The sequence below is a fragment of the Ipomoea triloba genome, chromosome 6, assembly GCF_003576645.1.
Source record: "Ipomoea triloba cultivar NCNSP0323 chromosome 6, ASM357664v1".
Taxonomy (NCBI): domain Eukaryota; kingdom Viridiplantae; phylum Streptophyta; class Magnoliopsida; order Solanales; family Convolvulaceae; genus Ipomoea; species Ipomoea triloba.
Genome location: NC_044921.1, coordinates 19,137,679 through 19,157,656, shown reverse-complemented (window position 1 = coordinate 19,157,656; position 19,978 = coordinate 19,137,679). Strand labels below are relative to the sequence as shown.

General features: G+C 35.2%; 4 protein-coding genes across 4 annotated transcripts; all 4 read left to right on the top strand.

Annotated features, from left to right (window-relative positions):
- Nucleotides 1–6,595: 6,595 nt before the first annotated feature.
- LOC116023831 (trihelix transcription factor ASIL2-like) lies at nucleotides 6,596–8,266 on the top strand. Its single transcript, XM_031264851.1, has one exon. The coding sequence runs from the start codon at nucleotides 7,047–7,049 to the stop codon at nucleotides 8,118–8,120; it is 1,074 nt and encodes a 357-aa protein (XP_031120711.1). The 5' UTR covers nucleotides 6,596–7,046; the 3' UTR covers nucleotides 8,121–8,266.
- A 1,059-nt stretch (nucleotides 8,267–9,325) lies between these two features.
- LOC116023832 (stigma-specific STIG1-like protein 3) lies at nucleotides 9,326–9,988 on the top strand. Its single transcript, XM_031264852.1, has one exon. The coding sequence runs from the start codon at nucleotides 9,365–9,367 to the stop codon at nucleotides 9,803–9,805; it is 441 nt and encodes a 146-aa protein (XP_031120712.1). The 5' UTR covers nucleotides 9,326–9,364; the 3' UTR covers nucleotides 9,806–9,988.
- A 3,401-nt stretch (nucleotides 9,989–13,389) lies between these two features.
- LOC116023080 (pyridoxal phosphate homeostasis protein-like) lies at nucleotides 13,390–18,433 on the top strand. The gene is made up of 7 exons (XM_031264043.1): nucleotides 13,390–13,669; nucleotides 13,801–13,867; nucleotides 14,188–14,234; nucleotides 14,569–14,656; nucleotides 16,726–16,859; nucleotides 17,321–17,419; nucleotides 18,077–18,433. Exons 1-7 carry the CDS (start codon nucleotides 13,448–13,450, stop codon nucleotides 18,149–18,151), a joined length of 732 nt encoding a protein of 243 aa, XP_031119903.1. The 5' UTR covers nucleotides 13,390–13,447; the 3' UTR covers nucleotides 18,152–18,433.
- A 520-nt stretch (nucleotides 18,434–18,953) lies between these two features.
- Nucleotides 18,954–19,800, top strand: LOC116023611. Its single transcript, XM_031264615.1, has 2 exons — nucleotides 18,954–19,413; nucleotides 19,516–19,800. Exons 1-2 carry the CDS (start codon nucleotides 19,267–19,269, stop codon nucleotides 19,798–19,800), a joined length of 432 nt encoding a protein of 143 aa, XP_031120475.1. The 5' UTR covers nucleotides 18,954–19,266.
- The last annotated feature ends 178 nt before the right edge of the window (nucleotides 19,801–19,978 follow it).

The window sequence follows — 19,978 nt, the reverse complement described above, 5'->3', positions numbered from 1 at the left end:
ACAACGAATGTTATCTTTTTATTATCATTGGGGATTAATAATATGATTTGCAAGAATCATTTATAGCAAGGTGCATATATGGGATAACTAACCCAAGCAAGTTAAATGGATTGTTAGCTTAATAACTACAATGTTTTAATTTAATTTTAAGTTTGATTCCCTATAGGGAACGACCTATTTATTAACCTTATTAGTTTGAACCGATTAACTATGAACAAGTTAGGCTTATTTATCTGTTTATAATTTTTTTTGACTAAAATTGATCAGAATGTAAGTTTCACTCAAAGTGCACTTTAGTAGCTGTTGTGGAATTTCTCCGTAAATCAAAATTGCATATGTGCATGACAATGATTTAGCATTTGGTAGCATATAATGTATGTTCCAGGAGACACATTAAAACAAACGACATGGGAAAATATCTATATATATTTAGTGACAATATAAGTAGTTTGATCGCTTGGCTTAATCACTACAACCTAACAGATCAGACAAATTACAGTTATCGCATATATGTTGCGTGGTCCGTATATGAGTAACTGTAGCTATATAGCAAAGGTTAATTAAACGTACCAAAAAAAAAAGTAAATGTTAATTCAATCACAATCTCAAACTCATTTGGATGAATATAATATCAAAATGAAAGATATGCATGTTTAATATTAATTTAAAAATAATTATAATAATTATTTATATATACCATGCCCAACATATAACTAAAGAGTAAAAATATATGAACATTTTATATTTAACTCAATCCATTACTTTGTGAATATTTTATAGAAAAATTAAACTTACCACTCTATATACAAACAGAGACAAACATTTCGGAATTTGAAAATAAAGAATTGTATGTAGCAAAATAGAAAGTTGTAGATGGAATTTAAAATAGCTATTATACTTATTGAAATGATGAAAAGTAAAGCTAACTTGCTTTAAGTTTAACTAATTGCCACAGAAGAGAGTACTTGGATTACTGTCAGGGCAGATCCTATCATTTTATAGGCCTAGAGAAAAAATAATAATAAAGAACCTTAATATATGAAGTTAAATAATTGTATGAGTTAATTGTAAATAATTAAATGATAATTTTGAATTTCTTTATATACATATAATTTATTTATTAAAAAAAAAATTTAATTGGCTTTGGAGTAGTGTCCATTAAAACTTTGGGCCTTATATGGTGTTTAATTATAAATTAATTCAACATTGGCTGATATATATTAACTGAGATAATTATATTACATTGTTGTAATTGCTAAGTAATTTAAAATTAATATACAATTTTGAAGTCATGAATTCAAATATTTACATATGCACATATTTTTTTAACTTAATCAAAAACATAAAAAATCAATCTGGGGTCCCTCCCAACGTTGGGCCCATGGCGCGTACCCATCTCGCCCGCCGTGATTACTATAGAAATTTAAAAATAAAGTTTATTTTTTTGTTTGTTTGTTTTTTTGTTTGTTTTTTTTTGTTTGTTTTTTTTTTCTTTTTTTTTTTTTTGGTTTTGTTGTTGTTGTTGTTGTGTTTTTTTTTTTGGTTCAAAAAAATATTTATAATTGATGAAATAATACGATGAGTTTACTAGTGCCATGACCTAGAAGGTCTCCGAGGTTGGGACACCACTTACGATAGCACGCAGTTTGGTTATCGTTATTTATAAATTATATATTTTAGTAATTACTTGGTATTTATAGACATGTATCGTTGTGAACTTAATAAGATCTATGCACTAATATATAATCAATTATATATTATTGATAGCATTATTATTAAGTATGGATTTACTAGGTGTTTGGTAGAATATAAATGCAATGTAAGTAGATACTCCGTATTTATTAATGATGCTCTAGTTCTTAATACAAGTGCAAGTGAGCTAGGGAGGTTGCCTAAGAAGTGTACTTCTAAAAGTCAATTGTCCACTGAATTCTAAAAGCTCTCTATATATAACTTTATTTATACTATCAAGATAGGGATCACATGCTAGGTTTCTTGCTTGAGAGGTCTAATGTGGTGGCACGACACGGGAAACTCAAATCGGTCACAACACGTGTCAATCCTAATGCTTATAGCAGCAATGTAAAGTGACGTGATTGTTTTGTCGCCCTCACCCTATTTCAACGACTGGTGTCTAGAGCTGTCAATATGAGTTCAATCCATCTAGCCGTATCAAATACGGGACGTGTTGGAATTTCTACGACCCAACTCGTTCAAAACGGGTCCAACCAATCGAAATGGGACTAATAGGGGAATATTTTTTTTTTTAAGCAGAGATCGACAAATTACTTGTTTGATATTATGATATACAATATCACTTGTATCCAGTGTAGGTCCCAATAAAATTTAATTTTGATATAATCGCAGTTGTTATAATATAGTTTTCGGAGATAAGCGTGAATTGTCAAGTCACGGGACTTGTCATAAACCAACATTTGCGGGGTGATCGAGATCCAATCCATCAAGTTAAATCGGACAACAATTGACGACGTACTAAGTTTAAATGTACAAGTTTAAAATCTGATATTTGAGCAGCAAAAGCATGTTACTTGTTTTTAACATTTTAATAATTTATTTATAAAGAAACGGCAGGCAGACGAAGATGTTTGCGTGGTTGGCAAACAAAGTGAGGTGGTGCGGGTCCGAGGTGAGTCACGACCAAGCTAGCCGCGCCCAAACACACATTTACTTGTCTTTTGATTTGGTCGGGGCTTTGTTTGCTTACTTTTCTTCTCTTTAGAGTTTTGGCTGTTTGGGTAAAGATTTGAAGTGAAGTTGGAAAGTGACCCAACCGCAAAGGGAGACTCAACAACAAAAATGTTAATCCCCTAAGATTCTATGTTTATGTGTGTAATATTTTCTCATTATTAAGAGTGGACTCAACTATCATTGATGTAAGAAATATTACCGCCAACAAGGTCTGCCGAAATCATATTTGAAGTTTAATGTTATCGCTATGTTTCTTATTTCATTTAAAATGGTTTAGAGGCAAGGGCAATTGAATGCATGTGTATCAACGCTTAATGCATGACTAAGTAAAGAGTAGTATGGACAACTCTACTGATCACAAGGGTGAAATTTTAGAGCAAAGACTAGGGACTTAGTCTCACCAATGATACTGAGGGAGCCTCTGTATTCAGTTGAGTTAGCTTTATCGGGCCAGGCCGAGCCCTAGGGGTCATTGGGGTTGAGGATTCAACCTTTTGGGACAAAGTAAAGAGTAGGACATATGTGTTCAGTTGAGTTAGCTTTGTCGGGCCAGGCCGTGGGGTCTTTGAGTTGAGGATTCAACCTTTTGGGAGCAAAGTAAGGGGTAGGACTGTCACGCCAAGCTGTGGAGATCATTGGAATGGGGGATTCAACCTTTTGGGAGCAAAGTAAACGGTAGGTTGGACAGTTGTTCTAAGTCACTAAGTTTGACTTTTATGAGAAAAATCAAAAAGACAAATATGGTACTTTTAATGAAAGTTGAACATATAACTTTCTAATTACTAAGTCAATATCCTGAGCAACTTAGCTAAGGTAGGTCTCAAAAATTATAGGCACTCAAAATAAACATAGCTACCCATTCACCACCATAACTTGTCTAGAATGGGGAACACTGCACTCAACCACTCATCTATCAGGACCAACAATAGAAAAGGGGTACAAATGCACAATATGTATTTTATCAAACTAATTAAAAGATGCATTAAACATATACATTTGCACAACCATAAACCATAAATATTGTATATATGTACTATGCAGTACCCACATCTTAGTCAATAGTGGCATTAATATTATTATCTGTTTTACATTCTTGTCTAGAAAGTAGAAACTATTTAGCCATAAAAGTTTGTTATTGTAGGTGGTATATATATATTTGTTCCAACATCAGCATGACATGGAAGGGGCCCTTGTCAAAGCACTTTATCAGAATGATCTGATTATGTTGCTTTTTTCTCACTCTTGCTCCATAAAGAAATTTGTCTACTGATCTTTAGATAAAAAACAAAGAATATAAAACCAACCTGTTTACATGCTTTTATCCATCTTCTGCTTAATTCCCCAGAGAATATGCCACAAATCCAGTGTAAAGTGGCTTGTTTGGAGCCTTGCTTGCACCACACTCATAATTCCACCAATTTCATCCCTGTATATATTTATTTACTTTTGTTTTAAGTTTTTTCTGTTCGAAACAACTAATGTTGCGTTTGATTCACGAAATAAGTTACCAATAATTGAGTACATAATTCACAGAATAGGTTTGTTTTGCTATTTGGTTCATTTTGTATTTTTGCAAGATTATTAGTCATTCCCTTTACAAGAATTGCTATTTCTAAAGAGTCCATAGTTTTCTTTATCTAGTTACCTTTGACATCTTAAGAATAGTTTTTGTTTTTATTTTTATAATTAGATCACGAGGTGAGATGTTCTGAATATACCGTAATTGTATAAGGTGCATTTAAGCATGTACTATATTTAAACTAATCCCCGTTTGTACTGAGTCGACCCAATTAAGAGACAAAGTACCTGTCGTATTAAATTATTTTTTTGTTAGGTCATAATGTGGGAAAATATTCATATATATATGTATATAAACACAAAAGTATATGTACTAATGTACATACATGCATAATACACACACACTTATTTGGATATGAGTAATTTTGTAATTTGAGTTTTATTATTTCATAATTTAAAGTGACAAAACACTTTACACAATTCCTTCACCAATAACCTAACCAACCAAATTACAATATATTATTTTTATTTATCGATCTGTTGGTTTTATGTGGGTTCACCAAACTCAACCCATAATAAATATAAAATAATTCATAAATATATTTGAGAATTTTTTACGTGGAACCCATAATTATGTAAGCCAAATATGTTGGAGTAGGGTAAGGCCAGGGTAAGCAATCGTTATACCCTGCACCACGGTGCACATAGCAATGTGCACCACGTACGTAAAACGACGTCGTTTCGGTGTTAGTAGACGCGAACACGAATGACTTAGGGAATTCATTATCTATAATACACAGAATGTTTGCCTAGAATACACAGAATGTTTGCCCAGAATACACAGAATATTGACACAAAATACACAGATGTTAGTGGACGCGAATGACTACAGAGAATTCATTATCTATAATACACATAATCATTATATAGAATACACAGAAGGTTTGCCTAGAATACACAGAATGTTTGCCCATAATACACAGAATATTGATACCCATAATACACAGAACTCATCCTCCTAACATTCGAATGCACAAACACATCACAACTTATGTTAATAACATGAATACACATAATATTTACACAAAATACACAAAACTCATCCTCCTAAACATTCGAATGCACAAACACATCACAACATGTGTTACTAACATGAATACACATAACGGTTGCCTATAATACACAGAACGGTTGCCTAGAATACACAGAATGATTGCCTGGAATACACAGAATATTAACATAAATACAGAGACCGGCCGAAACGGGAAACGTGATTTCCAAGAAAAACGGACGATTAGTCTACAATACTCAAAACGACGTCGTTTAGGTATGTGGTGCTGAGTATAATTTGCCAGGGTAAGGGTAGGAGGGTGTTCTGTGTCCCCGTCAAGAATTGTAAATTTTGTCTTTGTACTTGAATCTCTCATCTAATTCGAAGAAAATTGTCATCCCTACCTTTTATCTCTTTATTATAAGTTTGACTAAGTGTGTCAATGCGAGCCAATCCACCCCGTCAACAAAATTCTCTAATCCTAACCCATCCCATGTGAATTAGCGGGCCTTGCACGCCGACATGCGGGTAAGCTTAAAATTTTAAAAACAAATATATAAAATATTTATATTACATTACGTACTATATTTTAATAAATAAATAGAAAAAATATAAATTTTAATTTACATATTACTATGATATGAGTGATAGGGCCAAAGATCTTTTTATTTAGTGGCACTTGGTTGCACTCTCGTATTAAAGAGAGTGAGTTTGAACCTCAGGTGAGTGATGTTTTAACTTATAGATTGTATTATTCTTTATTTTTTATACGAGACTATTAATTTATACTTATATTATATATAATACAATGAAAAATAATTTATAATATGATTTAAAAGTATAAATATTTTAAAAAGATTTAAATGTAATAATGAGTTAAAACATTTTTATTCTTGTTAATCAAAAGTGAGGTGCATTATGCCTGCCCAAATTAGCTTGGGCCTTAAAACTGTCTATCAGTCTATGTAAACTTTGTAACCTAAGTAATGTCAATCCGGCCCAAATTAAACACCCGATGACCGACCCGATCCATAGCTGACGCAAATCGCTCAATCAATCAGTGAACGGTGAAAGTTGCCGGTATCGGCACGTCATTGAAATAAATGGCAGATTCGAAAAAGATTCCAATTCCAGCTCTCTCATTGGCTACATTCTACCGCGTCATTCTTCCTTTTAATTTTCACCGTTTACGCCGCCACCCACCCTAACGGATGGATGGACTCAGTCCGACGCTCCGTCGCCGACGTAAAAAAAAAAATATTTTTCCTTTTTTAAAGAAACAAGAATAACGTTAACTGTTACAAAGAGCGACGCGACGTTAACGACAGAATTGTCAGATCATGACGATGGAATCAAAGGCGGCAGGCCAGCCAGAAATCATGGCGTCATTGCTCCGGCAAGTTGACGGAATTCTCGGAAACAAGTACCGTAAACCCGGACCACTCACCTTCCACGTGTCTTTAACGACGCCGTCAAACTTCAATGCCCAACGCCTCTGTTTTTTCCGTCAAGCCGATAAATTTCAATTCAAAACAAAATTTTTAAAAAATAAATAAATAAAAAAGAAAGTCCGCTCCTCAGTCCTCACCACAACAAAGTCGGGTCGTCATTCATTTCCGCCGGTCAACCCAAACCCTAGTTTTCTCCACCCTCTCTACCAATCCCTCTTTGCTTCGCCTTTTCCTAATCGCTCTCATTCTCTCTGCCTCGTTAGAGAGAGAATCAGATTTCAGATCGGCGTTGATTTTCCGATCTCCGGCGCGGATTGATGGAGGACAACGAGGAGATGCGGTCTCGGGATTCGTCGGCGTCTCCGGCGTCGCCGAGATCGGACGGGAGGATAGCGGTGACGGTAGCTGTGTCGGCGCCGCCGCAGGGCGGCAGCAAGGCGTTGGCCGTGGCTTTACCCGTGCAGCAGCAGAGTAAAGCGGCGGGCGGCGGCAGGGAGGATTGCTGGAGCGAGAGTGCTACGGCGGTGCTAATTGATGCGTGGGGGGAGCGGTATCTGGAGCTGAGCAGGGGGAATTTGAAGCAGAAGCACTGGAAAGACATTGCGGAGATTGTGAACGGGCGGGGGGAGGATTTTACGAAAATCCCTAAATCTGATATTCAGTGTAAGAATCGGATCGACACCGTGAAGAAGAAATTCAAGCTGGAGAAGGCGAAGATTTCGGCTGGGCATGGGCCAAGCAAGTGGGCTTTCTTTGACAAGATGGACTGGTTGATCGGTCCCGCCGCCGCTAAGATCGCCGGAAGTGCCGAACCTCCGGCGAACCACAAGGTGCCCATGGGGATCCCCATGGGAGCTAGGTCAGCTCCCCCTCTCCGCCAACACCAACCTTCCCCGCCGCCACAAAAGCCAAAACACGCTTTCGACAGAAAACCTCCGGCGGCGTATTCCGACTCCTCCGACTCAGAAACTGAGGGCTCAGCCGATAGCTTCCCCCCAGCCCCCAACGACAGAAAGCGGCCGAGGATTGACCGGCGGGAATTCATGAATTCCAGTTTCGTCAAGCCTGAAATTCAGGGATCAATTGGAATTGGAACTGGAATTGGAAACGAGAAACATCAAAATTGGGGGAAATCAATGGGGGAATTGAGTGAAGCGATCTTGAAATTCGGGGAAGCATACGAGCGCACGGAGAGCGCGAGGATACAGCAGATGGTGGAGATGGAGAAACAGAGGATGAAGTTCGCCAAAGAAATGGAGTTGCAGAGAATGCAGTTCTTCATGAAAACCCAGATGGATCTCTCGATGCTTCAAACCCGGAGCCGCCCAATAAAGAAGTCTAACAAAAACACCGCCAAGAACACCAACATCTCCACCGGTAACATTAACTAGGAATCCAAAGACTAATGTTAATTCTCAGAATTGTGTAGGAGCGTTAACTAATTTGGTAATGTTGAATTAATGCTCAATATTCATGTTGTAAACTTGGCATTAACATGTTCAATGCAAAGTCGTTATTCAGCATCGCATTGCTTCAATTCCATTGCTGTGCCTGCCTGCAATGGCGTAATTGCTTCATTGCTTTGCCCAAACATCACGGAGGGTGGAAAGTGTATGTATGCGTTGACTTTTACTGCCAATTCATTATACAAAATCACGCCCCCCGCGGCTCACGTACCATTATATTGTATGAATATGGAAACTATTAAACTATAACATGTTATGTTTCATTCAAATTCAAGCATACATTATGCTTTGCACCAAAAAAAAAAATACATTATGCTGTCAATTAACCTAGCTTAAAGCCACCCAAAACCTAATGCCTCCTCGTAGAAAGGTGTCTCATTTCTTGGCTGAGACAAAACTCTAACTTGGGTGCTTTAGCAACTATCTTGTCAGTAAATCATAAACTTACAAGTTCGACTTTTAGTCAAAACGGCCAATTGACATATTTAGACTAATTTATCTCTTTGTGATCATTTAACAGCTGAAATTGCAAGGCTAAATTACCCAGTGAACACAGAGAACACCTACCATGCATGTACATTAACTACGAGAGTGATGAACTTAACTTGGGCAGTTTAACTTACTTGTGCCGCAATAAAAAATGTATCACATAGGTTGTCATGAATGTCAAAAATCTTGTTATTGAGGCAACCCATGGAAGTTAGTTGTTGACTTGCTAATTCAACTCCAGAAGCCATCTATTGACCTAGCAAAATTGGTTTACCTCATTTTGGTTCTTTGTCAAATAAATTAGAGTCAGAGAGTGGAGTTTATCTATTACACACTTTCAAATAGTGACATACATCTGCATACTAATTGACTTAGAAGATGATTAACTTAAAGGATGGTGTTTCAATGAATGATGACTAATAAAATTTTCCTTCTCTTCTCCGGAGTCTTTCTCCTTTGCTTTCCCAAACAGCATTGGGTTTATTAGAGGATTCAGCCATACTCTTTGCAATCACACTCCAAACGGCCTCACCTTTCCACCACCTTTTCCGCGTCAACCCTTTCTACCTTCACTACCACCCCTTTATATAAACCCTAATCCATATCTCATCATCATCAAAGCAATTAAGTACCAAAACCCACAACTTCTCAACCCCTTTCGCCCATATAAACCTGCAAAAATGAAGCCAATCAAAGTAGTTATCGCCATTGCCATTACAGTGGTGATAAGCACCGCACTCACGATGAACAGCATCAACGACGACAACGTGGACATATCCGAACAGAAACCACCGACAACAGCAACGGCAACGGCGGCAAGAAGAGCGAGCCGTTTCCTGGCGGAGCAGAAGAACCCGAGAGCGGCGGACCACTGCAAGAACGACGACGAGATCTGCTATGTGGTGGAAGGGAACAACTCCACGTGCTGCAACAACAAGTGCATGGACTTGGGCTACGATAGACACAACTGCGGTGCATGCAAGAAGAAATGCAAGTTCACGCATTCGTGTTGCAGAGGGGAGTGCGTGAACCTGGCGTATGATAAGCGCCACTGCGGGGAATGCAACAATCGCTGCATGCCTGGAGGTTTCTGTATATACGGCCTCTGCAATTATGCCTAACAACTTATATATGTTTCTTTTGGTCGTGTATACACTTACAAATGTCTTAGTTTTGATTGGTGGTTATTTTACAAAACTTTGTGGTGACTGAATTAATATATTAATAAAGATGATGAGATTCATAATTTATATATGTAACTATGGCGTATTATATTTTTACTAGTTAATGGTAATTAATGTATGTTTGAGCAATATATATTTATAAAGAGTTAATTTCAGTAATGGTCCTCCGACTATGTTGATTTTCCAAAATTAGTCCCTGACTTTTAATTTGGACAATTTAAATCCCCTGACTTTCAAATTCTTTCCAATGTTGGTCCTTTTTTTTTTTTTTCAAATTTTGGTTAAATTAAGGTCAAATGAAGGGGTAAAATTGTCCATTCACCTATATAGTGTATTATTACTCGTATTTCTCCTGCCCTATATGCTATATATATGAATATAATCACAGACAAAGAGATTTCGACTAAGATTATATGGTTTCGATTGAGATTTTGGCTGAGATTATATTCATATATACTGCATATAGGACAAGAGAAATATGAGTAATAATACACTAAACATGTGAACGGACAATTTTACCTATTCATTTGATCTTAACCAAAATTTGACGAAAGAATCAATATTTAAAAGAATTTGAAAGTCAAGGGACCTAAATTGTCCAAATTAAAAGTCAGGGACTAATTTTGGAAAATCAACATAGTCGGAGGACCATGGCTGGAATTAACTCTAATTTATAAATTATAAGTTGATTGTTAACTCATATGATTTTGAGGAGTTGGTATGATGGAGTATAATCCACTAGGAGGGTAATATATAGAAGGGGAGTAAAGAGGAAGGAAAGGTGCATATATATGAAACATTAATAAAGTTAAAACCAATGGAAGCTAGCTAAGGCTTTATATTCTTGTTGAAGTTTATCATTTTAAAGTAAACATGAAGATTGGCAAAAAATATTGATTGAAATAATGATGTTATTATTAAGTAATTGGGCTGACATCGTTGTTGTCTTAAATAATTAACTGAAGACAGGGATAATAATTTATATTTGTCTTGTAGATATTCAGTCCGATCACATAGGTTAATTGGGTTTAGATGTATGCAAGATTGAACATCACCTACTGTAGATGTTGGGTCAAGTTTATATTTACTACGGAGTATCAAGTTTCAATTATTATTACTTTAAAATTATTGCGTATTGAATTGATAAGTTAAGACTGATAGATGGATTAATAAATTTTGGGAAAAAGTGTCAAATATATCACTGAACTTATCGTTTTTGTGCAATTTGACCATTGAACTTAAAAAGTGTGCAATTCAACTATCAAACAAGCAAAATTTGTGCAATTGGACCATTTTTACAAATTTTTTTAATTCAATTTGAGTTAAAAACATTTCAATATTGACTCCCAACTAGTATGGTAGAAGAAAATGTCACTCTTAAAATATATATGTTAGTAATATAATTGAATTTTAGCAGACAATTCTTGTCAAAATGGTCTAATTGCACAAATTTTACTTGTTTGATGGTTGAATTGCACACTTTTTAAGTTCAATGGCCCAATTGTACAAAAGCGATAAGTTCAGTGACCTATTCATCGACACTTTTTTCTAAATTGTGTTTGTTTTTGATGCAGAGGGACAATGCTACCCAATAGATGATGATGAATTTTAAAACATATTTGAGTTGTTGTGATTATTATGATGACAATGAATTTTAAAACATTTTTAGGTTATTTCTCTTTAAATTAATTAGTTTTTGCGAGTTATTACATATGAGTCAAATTTAGTCACTATACACTTTGAGTAAAAACATATTTGAGTTGTTGTCAATCATTTATTGTATTTTTTTCTAAATAAATTGAAACTTCAAATTTTTTTAAAAAATGATTTTATTTTCATTGACCATTGAAATTTATTACTATTATTATAAAAATGTATATAATATAATGCAAAACATAATGGTGAAATAGCAAGATAGTTAATGATGTGATAGAATGTATAATGAGGTAATGATAATGTGACAAAATGTATGATCAAATAATAAAATATATATTGTGATAATAGTAAAAGTAACTATTTTTAAATTAAGAAATAAAGTGTTTGATAAACAATGATTTAGTTTAGCTGATCAATTAAAACTATTCTTAGTAACCTTTCGATATTTACATTGCATTTTTCATTTAGAAACCCTTAATAAATGTCGTTGTTTACTCTCTCTTTTCTTTATACCAATGTAAACCTCCTTTAGCTCTTATTCTCAAGCTAGCTCTCATAGTGCTATTAGTGTTGATGACACTACTAGCTACCTTGGTGAATAGTCTAGTGGTTGAGAAGTTGCATTTAAAATTTACTTTCAGCGAAAAGTTAATAGTTCTAGTGATAGTTTGGTTATCTTCTCATAGATCTTGGGGGTTCATAAGGTGAATGAGTTAGTCCAGTTCCACGAAGCTGGGATGTTTGGTAAAAAAATGAACTCTCTCACTCACATATCATTTTCATTAATTAATGTTCTCATCCCAATTTATCATATCTTTAGTTAAAATGTGTATGGAATTGATCCAGTGTTCCGATACAAAACTTTCATTACATCTTACCATCGAATCGGTGTCGCTACAATAGTGTATGATTTTTATTGAATTATTCTCTTATTGTAGGCTATGTTTGGCAAACTTAGCTGAAAAGGTAGCTGAAAGCTGAAAAGTAGCTGAAAACTGAAAAGCTATAAGCTCGAAGCTGAAATCTGAAGAACTGTTAAGCTAGCTGTTATGCTTAAAAGTGTTTGGTAAAATTAACTTTTTGATAAGCTGATAAATGTAAAAAGACTAAAAAGGACATCTTCATACAATTTAAATAATTTTAAATTTAAATAGGTTTGTTTATATATTAAAATATAAAATAATAAAATCAATATATTTAAATAAAATATAAAGTAAGAAAATATATTTGAAAATATATAAAGTAAAAAAAAATATTTATAATTCATAAGATTAGTTCATACAAAAATTAATGTTCAAACATAAATATCAAACTGAAATTACAACCAAACATAATGAAAAGAAAATGTCAAAATGGTTTTAATTGAGTGTGGTAAATGATGTCATTTATTTAAAATAATAAGGATAAAGATAGAAAAAAAGTTAAAAAGCTACTAGCTTATTTTGAAAAGCTACCCCAAGTAGCGTTTCAAAATAAACTATTATTTTAAGCTACTAGCTTATTTATTTTGAGAACATTACCAAACATAGCTTGTAGCATAATAGTAGCTTAAAATAAGCTATAAGCTCCTAAATAAGCTCTGCCAAACAGAGTCATAATAAGCTATATTTAATTAGTTGAAATGTGCATCGAAAATTTTCAATTAATTCAATGTGCTAGCTTCATTGGAGCCCATGATTCCACGAGTACTGGACAATTAGCATATGGCATAAAATATTTAATTTTGGCTTGTTGATGAAAAAAAAAAAAAAAAAAGAATCACACAAAAAGTGTGATTTGTTTTTTTTCACCAATAACCTTTATTTTCGGCCTCAATTATTCCGAAGATATTTTTTATTAATTTCAAAAACAGAAAAAGAAAAGCCACGAAAATGCTAAAGTGAATCAGGATTCAGAGCACAGGCAAACAGAGAACGGCAATTAATGGCTGCTCCGGCTGTGGAGAATGCAGCTGCCACGGCGCTACGGGCGGTGCTCCACCGTGTCCGCGTTGCCGCGGAGAGGTCAGGCCGCCGCCCAGATGACGTGAGAGTAGTGGCGGTGGGCAAGACGAAGCCCGCCTCTCTCATCCGCCAGGTATACGATGCTGGCCACACCTGTTTCGGTGAGAACTATGTTCAAGAGATTATCCAAAAGGCTCCTGAGGTGCTCGTCCCCTTCCCCTTCGTAATAATCTTCATTTAGAAAGAAATTACATGAAGAAAAACTAAAAAGCTAAGAATGCTTGGCTTCCAGGGTTAAAATGTATAATCTCGGTGTTTATTTTGGATTTACAGCTTCCTGAGGACATTGAGTGGCATTTTATTGGGCATTTGCAGAGCAATAAAGTAAAATCACTGCTAAGTATGATACTATGATCTACTCCACATAGTTACTATTCATAAACTCCTTTCACTAAATCATATGGTTAAAGATATGAGTATGGATTGTGAATAATAATAATATATAATCTACTTTGAATTGTTATCTTCTGAATTATTGACATAGTTAGGGCAAAAAGTATTTTGCAATTCATAATCATAATATATAATATTTGTCAAAGATGTAAAAAGAACATTAGTTAATGGTATAGCACTATAGCCCCATTAATCTATTTAAGCAAGCTTCACCAAAAGGTAAGATGATCATACATCTAATTATAAGTTCTACTTTATTATTTGTAGCTGCTGTTCCCCACTTAGCCATGGTAGAGGGTGTAGATAATGAAAAGGTAACTACTATACCTATATCATTCTTTTATATGTTTCGGAAGCTGTTCTAGTAGTAGTGTCCATTTATATAGTATTGTTGTTTTTTAAGTAGCCACACCGCTTTTCTACTAATTCCTTTGAAAACTGAGTGGAGCAAGCCAGCAAGGAGATAAGAAATGAGTGCAGAACTTTCATTACAGTCTCACTGTGGAAAGTTATAATACTCGTAACATTATTTGGAAAGACTAATATTTTTCTTCTTATGGATTCATATTTCCTGCACAGTTTGAACATAAATTATCTTGGTATTGACCTTCAAACTAATGAACCACACTACACCTTTTCTAATGCAAGGTGGCAAATCATCTTGATCGTGCAATTTCAAGCATTGGTCGACAGCCCTTAAAGGTTTTGGTCCAAGTGAATACCAGTGGAGAAGAGTGTGAGTATATACACGAAACCTTTATTATAACTCCAAGCCCCTTGATTAGTTAATTGAACCTTGACAAGGAAGTTAGCAATGTTTAAGTCCTATCATCTTACTCTCCTGTATCATGACTTAGATTGTAATGTTTCTAACATATTTCTTCTGGTCTTGATTTACGACATTTCCTCTTCAGATGTGATATCATACAAATTGACATTTGGAGCATAACCTTTCCTAAAACTGGAACTGTAAAACTTTTAGTATGCATGGACAACTAGTTAAAACACCTGTTGTATTTTGATAGTGGTTATTCCTGGGTGATGATCCGTGTAAAGAAAATTTGGCTTGTGATACAAATCAAGCAGGAAAGGGAAGTTATCAAATCATTCTAGTGACAAGGAAGCATAGAATAAGGGATTGACTGATTATGTAAATCCTTGCTTATTTTATGGAGAGTATAATTAGGGATTAAATATTATGTAATCATTAATTGATGCTCCTACCTTATTTTACATATGGTAATAGATTATAAATAGGGACCATCTCTTAGAAGAGGGGGCATCCAGTAGAATTGGAACAATTAGCTCTAAGTAGCTGTGGGCAAGAATTTATTCTTGTTGGAGGGATATTCTTTGAATTCCCTTGTTTTTATTTCCTTTGGTTTTACTTTCTAATATCAATCTCCTAGATTTCTTGATCCTGTCTCTTTACTCTTATCAATTGGTCCGACCTGCCAACCAACATGACACAACTGGACTCAAGAGTTCACGCATTAGAGAAGAGTCAGGGAACAGGACACATTAAATTGTGTCAAGAACTCACCAAGTTGAAGGAATCCGTCACTAAACTAACCAAGGTGGTTACCTTGTGGCTGCATAGTAATGGGCATGACGTATCCAGTCTTGTCACCAAGGCTGGCTCCAAGATTGAATCCCCAATAGAAAATTCCAACACCACCAAGCCATCCCTCTACCCCACCACCACAACTGGCCCCCAACTCACTACCATAAGGATTCAAGTTCCTAACTTCAATGGGATTGATCCGAGTGACTACCTTGCTCAAGAAGAGCATTCCTTTGCTATACTACAAACACGTGAAGAATTGAAGGGCACAACAGCCTTTGTTAGTAAGGAAGGATCAACATTCCATGTGTCACAACAACAAACCCCAACACTGAACTTTAAGGTGGAACTCATGGACAAATTCAATAGTGATCTCTCCACCCCTCTTGTTGAACAACCAATTGTTCTTCATCAAGTCAGCACTATGGATGAATTTGCGAATGAATACCGAGCACAGGTCTATGCCATCCATTCACCACCAAAGCTCTTGGCAACCTTTTTTGCCAAGCAACTCTGGTTCAATCTAAATCACGCTCAACATCGTAGGGACAAGATGCCCCAAGCCAAAAGGTGTGACTTAGTGTTTGCTAAGGGTAACAATGTGTTGCTTAAGCTCCAACCTCATTGCTACTCTACAATCCAACGTCGTATTAACGCAATGCTAGCTCCATGGTATTATGGGCCTTTTAGAATTTTGCAAAAATTAAGTGCACTCACTGAGCACACCATGTTTTTCATGGGTTACAACTCGGGCATGTTACACAACACCATTCTTTGCACTCCAGCCTCGAGGACAAGGCTGTTTCATTAGCGGTCGGTAATGATACAAATCAAGCAGGAAAGGGAAGTTATCAAATCATTCTAGTGACAAGGAAGCATAGAATAAGGGATGGACTGATTATGTAAATCCTTGCTTATTTTATGGAGAGTATAATTAGGGATTAAATATTATGTAATCAGTAATTGATGCTCCTACCTTATTTTACATATGGTAATAGATTATAAATAGGGACCATCTCTTAGAAGAGGGGGCATCCAGTAGAATTGGAACAATTAGCTCTAAGTAGCTGTGGGCAAGAATTTATTCTTGTTGGAGGGATATTCTTTGAATTCCCTTGTTTTTCTTTCCTTTGGTTTTACTTTCTAATATCAATCTCCTAGATTTCTTGATCCTGTCTCTTTACTCTTATCAGCTTGCTACCCTTTGAAGGTACTAATAAATGTGTTCAATTGACTTGCAGCAAAATCTGGGATAGATCCATCATATTCTATAGAACTTGCTAAGCATGTCAAGCTGAATTGCCCAAATCTTGAGTTCTCTGGCTTAATGACAATAGGAAGACCAGACTATACATCAACTCCAGAAAACTTCAAGGTGGTGTGCTATAATTTTGGGGAAAAAAATTGTTCTTATCCATAATTTGGGAGAAATTATAGTAGAAAGTTTCAGCTGGTTTCTACTTATTCAATTCACAAACCATTTAATTTTCTCTGATTTTATTTCCTGAGAATACCTTGGAAGAAAATATTCATGTTTCTTGACCTTTTAGCTGAGGTTATTAGTTATTATTGGAAATGATTATCGCTCACAATTTTTTTTAATCTCCTTTTACTGAAATTCTTTCCCTTCTTCCTACCCTTTTTATGTAACAAAATGGTTCTATTTGTTAGGAGAAAGCATAACCGATAATCTTAGTAATGTAGTTGGCTTTTATGTTGGTTCTGTATGAAAAATTTGTAAACATTTTTGCAATCAATCATCTTTTCTGCAACATTTCTCTGTTTCTTGAAATAAATTATTAAATAATTCTAATGGTCTTGTGTGCTTTGCAATAGATGCTATTGAATTGTAGAACTGAGATCTGCAAAGTGCTTGGGATGACAGAGGCCCAATGTGAGCTGTCAATGGGCATGTCTGGGGACTTTGAGCAAGCGGTGAGGAGACTTTCTCCACATTTCTGGAAAACCTTATTCAGCATACATTTGTACATTCAGTAATTTTTTTGTTGCAATGCAAAAGCAGAAGTGCTAAAATTATGTTTCGTGTCTTATCATACTTGTGCAAGTAATGGGCATACAACGTCTAAATCCTGGAATGATATCTGTTGAATTTGAAAGATTCACAGGCCTGGCGGGTGGAGAATAGCAATCACCCGCCAGTTAGGGGGAAGCAAGATGAAGAATCAAGGAAAGAGAAGCCCCACCCGCCAGTCCTGTGAACCTTTCAAATTCAACAATATCAATTGAAGTGGCTATACTTTTCGGTCAAGAGCACCCTTCCCTTAGATATTGGCAATTTCCAAGACTTGTTTGCTAAATCAAAATGGCAAAATCTTTGCCATCTTGCATATTTTCACTGTTTTTAAAACTGGGATGGAAATTCCTTGTTGCAATTTCAAACTGCTGGAATCTATCCTCATTTTTCTTGTGGCACCATACTTTAATCTTTCAAGAGGAGAGTGAAAGATTCTTATTGATCTGATGATATGATGTTTTTTGTTATTCTATTCCTTTTAAGCATGCTTGAAATATATGGAAATTGGAGCTGGTTTTCTCTGGGTAGCTCAATGATAGCTTGTTTCATGCCTGCAGATAGAAATGGGCAGCACCAATGTCAGAATTGGATCAACCATATTTGGACCAAGGGAGTATCCAAAGAGACAGTGAAGTATTGCTGCTTTTGTTTGTCTTCTCAAGTATTATTGTTTTCTAGTGTATGTAGTTCTTTCTAGTCAATTATTGTTGAAGCTTTGGCTTTTAGGTTATTCAAAATCATACAGCATGGTCCCATGATATTAAAGTATAAAATAAATAATAATATTTTGTATACGTTGGGGTGTACTTGCATACATTTTGACTTTTTGAGGACACCCATTTTCCCTTTTCCTATTAACCAGCATTTTGTACTGTACACTACAATTTATGTAATATATTAACACTTCAGTCAAACTTTTGTTTTTGCTTCAACTTCAGTTTCATGATTTAAAACAACAATATTGTGTTATATAATCATTTAATATTTGTATTTTTGAACATTACTTGTATTATTTGGTTCTTCGATTTTTTTTTTTTATTAATGTTTTGTAAACACAAAAATTTGTGCGAAATCATTTCATGTAACTATGTAACTATGTAAGACATATGTGTTATTATTTACAAGGTAATATTTATTTTATATTTTCTCAAACATTTTTAGTTCAAAAGAATCTAAACCCCGTCACTGGATTGAAATAAATAATAGGAAGCACATATATTATATAACTCTTCCACCACAAGTGTTCACTTTTGTTGGACACAAAGTAAATAAAAATTATAATTCACATTTTTTTAATTAATCAGAAAATTATATAATATCTTCTATAATAAAAAAGCCAGAAGAACCGCATTAAATGCAGTTCCCGCCCATGAACAAACGGCGTAGTTTTGGATATAGAAACAGTATAAGCGGGAATGGCGAAACAGTGCAGTTTTGGAAATAACAACGTTATTAAAGGACATCTTCTAATATAATACATCTTCAGAAAGGAAACATAATTAATTCAAATACTAGGCTTTGTGGGGCACACGTCTGTAAACAAAATCATTCCCTTTTCATCGGAAAGGGAATCGTTGCCGACGGTTCAACATCCCAGGTATGCATTCACCGGGAAGGCCAAAACGTCCATTAAAACGCAGACATATATATTACAGGTTAGTGAACCATCACGAATAAATGCAATATACAAACGGCAAATCAAATCAAATTCAAGGTGATATCCTATTTGCATTAGAACTTCAGGAACATGGGGATGTATTGTCTGTTGAATGAGTTGACGACGTTTAAGAGGAGGAGTGCTGTCAAGGTTCGAGTGGTTAGATCCTACACTGTAATGGAAAGGAGGGGCTCATCCGAGATCAAGAGTAAAGAGCTGGTTCTGCACGACGAAGAGGTATCTTTCATCTTCCAATTTTCTGCAAAAACGTAATTATTTAGTATTTTGATCGTATCATAATTTTATTTTTATATATTTGTTAACTGTTGCTATGTACAGGCAACTGTAATACATGCCTGTATACCAAAGGATGTTCTACCAAAATTCCCCGAAAGGTTTTTAGAAGGGAGTGTCTATTGTTTCAAAAACTTTTATGTTGTTGCAAATTGGCATACGTACAAGACTAGCATGCACGAGTTCATGCTGCAGTTCAATCATGAGAATATCATGAAAGAATCTAGGTCTGAAAATTTCCCTTACCACATGTACAGACCCATACCCTTCCATACTTTGAAAAGTAATCCAGCAATAGATGTCAAGCAATTGATTGGTAAGATCCTTTAGCTCTAAATATGCAGTTCTGTTTACCAATACTGTTTTAGACTATCTCTAAATACTTCATGTCAATATAGTTCATTTTTTCTGACTGTCTGCTGTTTTAGCTCTAAATATGCAGTTCTATTTACCAATACTGTTTTAGACTATCTCTAAATACTTCATGTCAATATAGTTCATTTTTTCT

What these genes read in the sequence shown, in the direction of transcription:
- LOC116023832 (XM_031264852.1), top strand. Translation starts at nt 9,365, where the DNA reads ATGAAGCCAATCAAAGTAGTTATCGCCATTGCCATTACAGTGGTGATA.
- LOC116023831 (XM_031264851.1), top strand. Translation starts at nt 7,047, where the DNA reads ATGGAGGACAACGAGGAGATGCGGTCTCGGGATTCGTCGGCGTCTCCG.
- LOC116023080 (XM_031264043.1), top strand. Translation starts at nt 13,448, where the DNA reads ATGGCTGCTCCGGCTGTGGAGAATGCAGCTGCCACGGCGCTACGGGCG. An exon ending in TAAAGTAAAATCACTGCTAA is followed by an intron (nt 13,868 to 14,187) that starts GTATGATACTAT and finishes TATTATTTGTAG; the next exon opens with CTGCTGTTCCCCACTTAGCC. An exon ending in CTGGGGACTTTGAGCAAGCG is followed by an intron (nt 17,420 to 18,076) that starts GTGAGGAGACTT and finishes TCATGCCTGCAG; the next exon opens with ATAGAAATGGGCAGCACCAA.
- LOC116023611 (XM_031264615.1), top strand. Translation starts at nt 19,267, where the DNA reads ATGGGGATGTATTGTCTGTTGAATGAGTTGACGACGTTTAAGAGGAGG. An exon ending in TGGTTCTGCACGACGAAGAG is followed by an intron (nt 19,414 to 19,515) that starts GTATCTTTCATC and finishes TGCTATGTACAG; the next exon opens with GCAACTGTAATACATGCCTG.